Source organism: Branchiostoma belcheri, unplaced genomic scaffold, assembly GCF_001625305.1.
Source record: "Branchiostoma belcheri isolate BF01 breed outbred unplaced genomic scaffold, Haploidv18h27 scaffold76, whole genome shotgun sequence".
NCBI classification, from domain to species: domain Eukaryota; kingdom Metazoa; phylum Chordata; class Leptocardii; order Amphioxiformes; family Branchiostomatidae; genus Branchiostoma; species Branchiostoma belcheri.
The window spans coordinates 502850-513516 of NW_017804420.1; the positions used below are offsets into that span (position 1 = coordinate 502850).

A 10667-nucleotide genomic window follows, 5' to 3' on the forward strand; every position below is an offset into this window, starting at 1 on the left:
TTGTGGCTTTACCTGGAAGTCAAAATGTTTGAGAAAAAATGTCAGACCGAGAAATCGTTCTCTAGCTGTGAGGAAGTACAGCAGGGTAAGTTGTTTGTTTATAAGTACTTCATGTAGACATATCTTTTTCACGGTCTTACAAGACCGACGAAATGCCTACTGCTTACTATTTGTTTCAGCCATTGTTTATTCATTGGTCTACTGGAAGCTTTACATTGAGATCATTAGGGAAGAGGTCAGGGTCAGACATTCACCTATTTAAGAAACTACAAGTTAGAGAGTTTTTTTACCTATGTAAATTGCAATAGCTATAGTACATGTGAAGATGTCTTCATCAGAGCCATTCACATGTACATTGTACATTGTCAACAGTAACTACATGTAACTGCAGTACTACTGCTCACAGTAAGGTGGTGCTGTGGCAGTAATGCTGCTTTGACATATGCATGGAGCTTTTGATCACAGGACTACATGGGTTACAGCAAGGTACCACCATGAAGATCACAAAATTCACAGTTACTGTAACTTATCTTTATTCCCCCCCGCCACAGGAAGTGATGTGGACTCTGCGGCCTTTGACCTGCCCGATGGCTCCAGCCCAGATCCCTTGCTTGGGGCCAAGTATGTACCCAGCAGCCTCGGTCAAGGTCTAGGCAAGGCAGCAAAGGAGGTAGAAACAATGTGTTGTCTTCTCTCTCCATTTCAAAACATTAAGTCCTTTTTATTTCACAATCTTTATACTGAATGACAGATTTTGTAATGGACAAGATCACTTGCTCACACCATCGAGGTTGCTTGGAACCTTTTCATGACTTTACATGTACCTCCTCATTTCTAAGTATCCTGCATTGCTGCAACCAGCACATTTCTCTCAGGTTATTTATGTATGAATGGGCATTGGGCAAGAGACATAGTATTACATGTCAAATATCATCTGGAATTAAGGCTTATAAGCCAACACTTTCCAGATGTGCATCATCTTTTGAGATGGAAGGATGCCTAAAACTACTGTAACAGTAGTACATTTACTACTACTACTACTACTACTAACGGTTACTACATGTATTACTACAGTACTACTTCCACTACTACATTGTATTACTATTACTTTTAAACCTACACAATTGTAAATTGTAAGTAATATTGTCCATTGTATCTCCATTTCCTAAGAGTCTGTCATTTTCACCTTGCAGACAAACGACCTTCAGAAATCCTCGCTCCCAGCATCCTCCAAGCTGAGCAGGAATGCACCCCCCTTCCTGGACCCTAACCACACCCCCTCCCCCTCCCCTCCTCACGACTCCCCACCCCCTGTACCCACATCCCCCCTCCCCAGAGATTCCCCGCCTCCTCTCCCAAGGTCGTCCCTGCTGCCTGGATCGGAAGGACGCCCCCCTCCCCTCCCTACCAGCCCTCTCCCTGACAGTGATGATGATGATGATGATGTGACCAGCAGTAAGATCTCCTGGGGCAGTGATGATGACCTGCCCATGCCCAGTGACACAGAGGACCAGCAGTGTAAGTAGAGAGGAACTAATTATGTTCAAAATATATAAATCGTTTTTGCGCAGTTTATTCTTCTTCTCCAAACAATTAGAGTCTATGACCTGGATCAGATGGCTGTTACCATGGTAACTGGTGCTGTTAAAGACGTGCTGTGGTGTTGGATTACATTACGTAGTACACACATGTAAGCTTGATGGGCAGTTCAAGCTTAGTTTAATGACATCTTTTTCCATGTATTTTATACACACTGATTTTTTTCATGCAGAGTCATCATCACCAATTTTTACACAAATTGGACAAAAGTTTTGCCTGTCACGAGCAGCAAAACATTTATTCATTCATGTTTTTCCCTAGCATCTGGAAACCCTCCTGCTGCTGCTAACACCCTGCTGACAGAGAGTGACCTGGAAGAGATGGAGGTGGTGTGCCCTCCCCCAGGCAGCAGGTACTCCGGAAAACCCCTGCAGAGCCTCATCTCCACAATCCAGGGCAAGATGAAGGCTGATGAACCTGTGGAAGAGTACAAGGTGGGGGAACAATGTAGTCAAAACTGGACAAATTGTTATGGATGAAAATTAGCAACTGGACTGAGTGGAACAGTGTTTTCTGATACCGGTAACTCAAAACCATTCTGCTATTATAAGTTTCTTGACAAATTTTTAGCTTTTCATATTCCAATAGTTATTATGATTATTATAACTATTACTGTAGTTTCAATAGTTAATGTGTCATCAATAGTTTATGTGGCCGAATTAGAATAGGATGCTCAGGGTTTTTTTCAATAGGGTTGAACTGTCCAAAAAATTGTTACTCAAGCAGCTGGATGTTTTTGCTCAAGGAACATTGTTTGCAAAGATCTTTCAGTCTTCTCGTCCTTGTATTGTTTCATTACATAGTTTTACTGGGTGCTCAGTTTTGTTGTACAAATGTTGTACTGCCTGTTTAACTGTCCAAAAATTTGTTACTCAAGCAACTGGAAGTTTTCGCTCAATAACCTCGTTTGCAGTCTTCCTGTCTTTATATCTTTCCTTAGGCCACACCAATTTAATTTCTAAATCTTGGTTAATGGATTCGCCTGCTTCATTTTTTTTTTTTTGATGATTTGCAAAAAAAAAATTCAGAATCAACTGCAAAATGCTCATATTTTGCCCTGAACAGTTGAAAACAATCCTTTTCTTCCTATTTGTTACAGTTATTCCATCTTTCAATGCAGTGGTGTCATTAAAGTTCAAAAATTCATCATTTGTTTAAATTTGAACCAGCCTGCTGTGTTGACTTCATGGCTCCTATGGTACCATTTTGGGCCATAATAGGATGCCTAGGCCTGTTTTTATTTTTTTTTTTTTGCCCGCCCGCTCCATTATTTTTCTCCATTATTTTTCTGGAAAAATCCGTTAACCAAGAAATTAAATTGGCCTTAGTAAACGTACAATGTAGGTGCTCAGTTTTGTTGTACTATGAATATTGTACCTCCTGTTTCCCCAGGCCCTGAGACAGCTGAAGGCGACGGACAACTGTGAGGTGGCGAAACAGCTGCAGAACCGCGACAAGAACCGCTTCAGGAACGTCCTGCCGTATGACAACACCAGGGTACAACTGGGGGAGGACGGGGACTACATCAACGCCAGTCATGTCAGGTTAGTACTGCCCACTGCTTGAAAGTTCTTCTGAGGCAATTAAAACTTTTGTGGCGTTGGTGGTGCAAGGGTTAGAGCGTTGGACTTGGAGCCAATAGGTCCCAGGTTTGATACCTGGTACCTCCTAGATGCAATATACATGTACAATGTGTGACTGATATGCATTATGTGACTGATGCAGAACACATTCATTAAGTGTGGAATACACTCTGCTTTATTGAATGCACATTAACTTTAATGCAGAATACATTCACTTAATGCAGAATACATCCATTGAATGCAGAATACATCCATTGAATGCACAGTGCATTTATTGAGTTAGGAATTTCTGTTTTCAGTTGTGAACATGCGTCTGTCTTTCAATCAAAATTGAGATGATGGAAAGAAATTCAGGCTGCCTAGAACACTGATTTTTACTTTTATCCAACTCAAAGAATTACTCTTAGTCTAAAATTTTTCTCAGCGCTCTAACCCAATTGCTATGATCACCTTTTGTTTTTTCCATGTCATGTCATTGATATGATTGCGATTGCTGACTGTGTGTAGACAAAAGAAAAGTTTTTTTTTGGCATCAGGAATTTTCATGTGAGATTCCAAAGGTTTCCATTGCTGTGATATCAATATTTTTTTTTTGTCCCTTCCACCCAGAATTCCAGTAGGGAGTGACCAGTTCCACTACATCGCCAGTCAGGGTCCACTACCTGTCACTGCAGGGTCATTCTGGCAGATGGTGTGGGAGCAAAGGGCAGAGGTCATTGCCATGGTAACCCTGGACACGGAGGGCGGGAAGGTATGTAGTTTTTTTGTCGTTTTTTTCTTTATGTTGAAGCCAAGATGACAAATTTGAGTCAAAGTCATGGTCAACATAAGCCTCTAAGCAAACCTTAATATTTTATGATAATCATAGTTTTACACACTTTTTGCTCAGGTTGTTTTGTACCTTTGAGTTTAACGTTGATTTTTTGTGTACCTTTGAATGTGCCTTTGGGAATACTGAGTCTCTATTTAGGCCGTTTTAGCCCAAAAAAATTACATAAGGTCTCGGACCGGAGTTTTTTTCACGATTTTGGATCCGGCGGACACCCTCAGACCGAAGGGCTATAACTCCGCCAAAAAAAGTACGCCGGGAAATCTCATTACATCAGTCAACGGAGGTTTCCAGCCGGCTTCCGATACAATTTTGGTTATTGTCCGTCGACTCTATAATTTGGGTAGAAACTGTAGTTAAACGTAAATTTTGGATACGAAAAATGTTGTTTTTTTGCAGTTTTTTCAACGGACCTGCTTGGAAAAAACGAATTTTCCCAGGCTAACGGCTTATATGCTGAAATAGCTTACTACTTTCTGTTTCTGAAAAACAGAAAAAAATATAGGTTGTTGCGATAAGTTTTTCGCAAAATCCGGTGACGCGAACCCCTAGAAATTCCACATAGAACGCAGCTATTTGGGTCATCAGGCGACAAACCGCATCACCCTTGCTCGCGGACTAATACCAAAACGCTTCGCTGGCCGTCCAACTTCACCGCGCCGAAAAACACTACAATCCCAAGGCTTTTTGATCAATTCAAAACCTAGTTGAAAATCTACAGCGATCGCCGAGCTATGGGGAGCCAAACCTAGCGTGACAACCTCGCAGATCCGGCGATTTACTGCACACTATTTGGAACCCTGGTCAGAATTAAACTCCGACCCGGAACCATAAATGACATCAAAGTTGTTTTGATTTTACTAGTACAAAACCCTCTGAAAAGGTAGTGGTCATACAATAAGTAGTTTTTAATTAGGAGAAAAAATCATTGTCCAAATAGGATTAATGCTTGGGTTACTGGGAAAAATTATTAATGAATGAAAGACCTTTATTGTACGTTTGTGCTCTAACAAGCTAAGTACAGGTCATGAATAAACAGGGAAAAAGAATACATCAATAACACTTAAACTTAATACATACTAAATGTGATCTACTATTCAACTTCTTCTCGCTTCTTGACACTGTTTAAGATGTACGAACATATTGAGCTCATGATACATGGTTTGTCAAGTTTCACAAGGAATGCAAATTTTTCTGTTTTATCTAAAAGTCTAAAGCTTCGGAACTTATCTATTATATAAGTATAGAGGGAATCCCTCTCATTTCTATATAATGTACAATCAACTACAAAATGGCATTCATCCTCAATATTATCTAGATTACAATATTGTCAGATCCTTTGCTGTAGAGGAATGCGGTTGTGTCTGCCTTTTAAGTGGCCACAACCAGCTCATACAGTTGGTGGTCATACAGTTTTGGTCGTGGTTACTTCTGCTCTAGGTAAAGTGCCATCGTTACTGGCCCGACTCGTCAGAAACTCCGCTGACATTCTGGAACAAGTACGAGGTCAGCCTAGTCTCCTCCCAGGCTCTGGAGGACTTCAACATCCGCGCCTTCAGCCTAAGGGACCTGGAGGTGAGACTATAGGGCTTATTCTAGTGACATCTTGGCGTTGTGTGGCATAGGGTGTTTGGCAAAGGACCCAAAGGTACTGGGTTCGAATCCCCTGACGTGCCCCAACCTTTGGTCTTTCAAAAAGTACTCGACACAACTTTCCTCACTTCACCAAGGTGGAAATGAGTTTCTACATGTAGCTTAAGATAGGTACGTCACTCGAATAGGACATTAAATGAAGGTTTCGTTTTAGTGCAGACATGCACGGCTTTTGATTGTGTTTGCATGACTTCTGATCGCAATTTGCATGCGTGTGTATACTGTTACAGTAATACATTAATATTCTCAGTTTTCTTTAAACATCAACATTAACACATTAACTTCCCGGTTAGGCTGAGCCTTTACAACGTTATATTTGGTCACATAGATAATTGTCCATCTATTGTTAATACAGTTATTCTACTAGCAAAAATGTACATTTTCCGAAATAGAGATTCCAAAGTAGTTGCCTTAAAAGGTTTTGTTAAATTCGTTATTACTTATTGTAAGATTGAGTTCATTATTGCACAGAATTGTCAAAAAGTAAAGAAACATATGGGAAATTGGGGAACACTACTGTCTACACAATTATCTTGTTACATAGAGACCGCTTGTAAACTGTTTTGGATTACTAGCTATTTTTTTTGTCTTGTACACCACTTTACTTTATTTATATTCATACTTATTTATAGTAATACTTTCTTGAAAATGCAATTAAAAAAAATCAAACTGTTGCTTCCCCAGACAGGAGAGGTTCGCTCGGTGACTCACCTGAACTTCACCACCTGGCCTGACCACGGCGTCCTCAAGTTCGCTGACCCCCTCCTCCGCTACACCCGAGTCATCCGCAGATTCCACCAATCAGGGCCCATTGTGGTGCACTGCAGCGCCGGGATTGGTCGGACGGGAGTGTTGATTCTGGTCGATGCTGTGATTGGCCTTGTGGAGAGGGACCAACTGTTTGATATCCAGAAGTTGGTGGAGACCATGAGAGAGCAGAGACAGGGGATGGTTCAGACAAAGGTATTGTGGAGGGGGGTGGCTGTCTACTTTTCACAAAAGTGAACAACAAAACTTGAATGAAGTGAAAGCTTGACAGAATGAAAGCTCAGGGACTTTTGTATAGCAGGGCTCGGGTGCATGTGCACCTTAGTGCACCCAAATTTGGAGCTGTGCACCCAATATTTTTCCGTGGGTGCACCAGTGCACCGAAATATTTTACAAGGTTTCTGTTGAGATGTTAAATGTATAGTTAGTATATGACACATTCTTTAAAAAAATTAAGGTAATGACATCAAAGTGTCAGAAAAATAATCAAATTATTGCTATAGTACTTTTCTCTAGAAATGAAATATAATTAGTTTTTGCTGATATTCTACTTACTTTATCTTATATATTGCACCCCAAAAGTGCACATATTCCCAAAAATTGATTTCGAGCCCTGTATAGTATTGGGTTTGTGTGTTTAAAGTTGTTATTAGGACTTCTACAACTTTCAGCATACAAAGCTAATGCCATACACGCAATAGAAAAATTGTATTAAGACTATCTAACCTCTTTTCTGCTTTGTTCTGATTATGTTTTTTCAGTGAAGCATAATCTTATTTCAATCCGAAAACCAGCAAATTTAGTGTGGATTTACTGTTTTTTTTACTGTTGAGGTGTTCATGTTTACCTAGCTGAACTGAACTAATCTTTGAAATATGGGAACAGAGAAAGATGATGAATTTATTAGTAGTTTCTTAGTAGTTATCAGTAGTTCTATGTGTACTAATTGTCTGTTTTTTTTTATACCAAATGTTTCTTCTGTTTCTGCAATTAGCCCTCGGGCATGAATTTGCAATAAAACATTCATTACAGATGCTAAGGCCACACCAAGTGAATTTTATGGATGACGTCCTTTGGATACCCTAAATCTAATGCGAGAGGGCAAAAAAAAACACAAGAAGGGCCCTAAAAAACAAGATGCCTAGATAAGAAATATTGCACTGCTGACAGGACCATCCTGTCTGTTAATAGTTCCAAAAACGGCACTGCTTTGGAACTATTGACAGGATTTTTTTCAGTGCCATTTTGTTTTTTTTTTTTCATTTTTGTTTTCAATTTTTTTAACCAGGCACAGGCTTTCGGTGTTACGGGTTTCACGGTCTGACGATTTGCGGCACTGTCGTGACTCTTTGGTCATAGTTACAGAAAGCGGAATTTCTTGTTTTTTTTTTTCTAGGAACAGGCCAAAATCAATGCGTGCGCGGACGTTATCCATAAAATTTACTTGGTGTGGCCTAATCCTGATTTTCAACATTCTCCATCCTTTACAGGAACAATATGTCTTCTGCTACCAGTGCTGCCTGGAAGTCTTACAGAGTCTCAAGTAAACATCGTCAAGCCAAGACTTCTCAAAAAAAGTCTCAAGGGTCTCTTGCAAGATGTTGCAAGCCCAGTCTGAACTTAAGACATTCAAGCCAAGTCTTCTCAAGAAAGGTCTTAAGGGTCTCTTGCAAGATGTTGCAAGCCCAGTCTAAACTAAAGACAGTCAAGCAGAGTCTTCTCAAGAAAAGTCTCAAGTCAAAAGTGTCTAACCAAGATCTCATGAGTGGTCAAGGCAAGACTTCTCACGAAAAGTCTCAAGTGTCTAGCCAAGATGTCTCAAGTAGTGAGTCTCAACTAAAGACAGTCAAGGCAAGACTTAGTCTTCTCAAGAAAAGTCTGAAGTCAAGTGTGTCTAGCCAAGGTGTCTCAAGTAGGGTATCAACTAAAGACAGTCAAGGCAAGACTTAGTCTTCTCAAGAAAAGTCTGAAGTCAAGTGTGTCTAGCCAAGGTGTCTCAAGTAGGGTATCAACTAAAGACAGTCAAGGCAAGTCTTCTCAAGAAGTGTCTCAAGTCAAAAGTGTCCAGTCAAGATTTATCAAGATGACCACTGCTTGCCAGTACGTGAGATGCCCAAACTGGCCACTATTGATGCAATATCATAAAAAAAGCTTTGACCTTTACTCACAACGATGTATGATAGCATACTGTACATAAGCCATTATCTGAAATATATAAAAGTGTGCTTTAGCTTAATGTAAGGGTATCTAAGGTGATTTTTTACAGGAAAGGGTGAAAATAGGAAATGGTGAATTCTGTGCCTTTTTATGTAATCATTGAGTATTAAGAACCCCTAACATGGAAACTTTGTCAGCGCGTTCAATGAATTCTGTACATACAGTGGAAGGAAATGTAAAGTGCCTTAAGTTACGTTTGAAATTCTAGCCTTAACTTCAAGGGGTTAGTGCACTTAGGAATTTTACCAGAAGCTGGTGGAAGGAAACCATTATGCAATATAAGCACAAGCTGAAAGGACAGTGCATTTTTAAGGTTGTTCGGTGTGGAACATTACCAATAAGTGGACGTAACAAAAGCATATCCAGTTAATTCTATGTGTTGTTTCCATTTTGTACATACCTTTTGTAAGAAACCATTTTTAGTATATCTTTTAATGCATAAATAAATTGCGCATCAAAATGTAGCTTTTTATCATTTTGTACATACGTTGTTTAAGTCAATACTTGTGGAACTTCTTGAATGTGTATTTTCACTTTCTAGACTGAACTAACTTTTAGCAGCTCTATTGCAAACACAGTACTAAACATTTTTCCTTTTTGTCTTAAATGTGTTCCTTTTTTGTTTTAAGGCATTGCTATCTGTGTTAAACATTTTTTTTTTATTTTAAAAGAATTCAGCCAATAGTTTACTATTTGAGTTGATAGTCACCAAGCTGTTGAGGTGTGTCTGTATGAGCCTCTTACTGTCTTATATTCCATCCTATATTCTCATATATTGTCTGCCAGTTGTGTAAAAGTAGGATAGAATCCACACGAACTTCCTTGTAAAAATGATGCACACTTGCCAATAGAAGAATCTGTACATTCTGACTCTTGTGTGTTTATTTCTCAATGACTCTTCACCAAATACGTTGGTATTTTTTCTATTTGAAAAGTCGTTGTCTGCCAAATGCCTGGTCCGTTGTGTGGACAGGTATCAACGTCCCGGCCAGTTGACATCTTCATGAGGATCCCCTGTCTCTGTGTTGTCTGAAGCAACATCTGTGTAAAAACAAGAATGCGGAGATATCAGACCTCCACGAAGTATTTAGATCATGTCCTCATTCACAAGCCTATAGTGCACGAGAAACAATAGCTGTCAAGGAGGTCATGTATTGGAAACTACCTGTCAAAACAGCGAGCGGTACCAGTCTTGTGGACGTGATTAAGGACTTGCTCCCTCTGGCTAGCATGTCCATATCACCAGGTATCAAAACCGGAAGTTCCTCTGCACTACCATAATAAGTCACTAGGGGGCGCAAAATCTAATTGTTTCAAGGTCGCATCAAGACCTTCCTACCTACCAAGTTTAACGACAACCCATCTTATGTAATAGTTTCTCAAGTTATTGTGCTAACTGCGTCGTGCGTCGACGGAAATGACGGCCACTGTGATGACAAACAGGAACATGATTCTCAGGGAGACGCCCATGGCTTCACCTGTAGGTATGACGTATGAGTATCATCGATGACGAAAAGCACATGTTATACATGCCCGAATATGGCCTCCAGAACACTGCCGATCGGCTACTGATTGGCTGCTGCGCTAGCCGGATGTTTCAAAAATGTTTCAAATACATGTGTTTGATAATACCATGGAGCATGGAGGTAGAAAAAGCGCAAAAATCTACCTGCATGATGATACACATGTAGTAAAAAACACAGGTTCGATGATATATGTAGGATTTGACGACAGTAACTACAGTGTCAAAGTAAAGAAAACATACTTGTACTGTTTGTTCAACCACATATATGTAACGTTAATTATATAAGCTAATACATTGTACGTATATTTGCCCCAAACCCGGGTTCCTAGAGGTTGAAGCTATGACAACTTCGAGGTGGGGAGGGCAAACCCTGGGGAAGGGTTAAATCCCAGGGACAACCGGCTCCCTTTAAACAACCGCGTGAAACATTCAGCATTACACAGGTACATATTCTACAACTTTCGTCAGAAGAGAAATGGCTACAGAAATGTCC

At 40.1% G+C, this 10667-nt stretch overlaps 2 protein-coding genes across 2 annotated transcripts in view; both read left to right on the forward strand.

The window, feature by feature from the left end:
* Nucleotides 1–1449, forward strand: part of LOC109485441 (tyrosine-protein phosphatase non-receptor type 13-like) — a 47374-nt gene extending 45925 nt beyond the window's left edge. Inside the window, exons 46-48 of the mRNA XM_019789047.1 lie at nt 552–670; nt 1194–1389; nt 1427–1449. Coding sequence (XP_019644606.1) covers nt 552–670; nt 1194–1389; nt 1427–1449 — 338 coding nt within the window. The remainder of the gene's footprint in view (nt 1–551; nt 671–1193; nt 1390–1426) is intronic.
* LOC109485487 (tyrosine-protein phosphatase non-receptor type 13-like) lies at nt 1335–9499 on the forward strand. The gene is made up of 7 exons (XM_019789158.1): nt 1335–1518; nt 1861–2033; nt 2992–3143; nt 3792–3933; nt 5452–5586; nt 6349–6627; nt 7923–9499. Exons 1-7 carry the CDS (start codon nt 1491–1493, stop codon nt 7977–7979), a joined length of 966 nt encoding a protein of 321 aa, XP_019644717.1. The 5' UTR covers nt 1335–1490; the 3' UTR covers nt 7980–9499.
* The last annotated feature ends 1168 nt before the right edge of the window (nt 9500–10667 follow it).

What these genes read in the sequence shown, in the direction of transcription:
- LOC109485487 (XM_019789158.1), top strand. Translation starts at nt 1,491, where the DNA reads ATGCCCAGTGACACAGAGGACCAGCAGT. An exon ending in AACCTGTGGAAGAGTACAAG is followed by an intron (nt 2,034 to 2,991) that starts GTGGGGGAACAA and finishes CTGTTTCCCCAG; the next exon opens with GCCCTGAGACAGCTGAAGGC. An exon ending in TCAGCCTAAGGGACCTGGAG is followed by an intron (nt 5,587 to 6,348) that starts GTGAGACTATAG and finishes TTGCTTCCCCAG; the next exon opens with ACAGGAGAGGTTCGCTCGGT.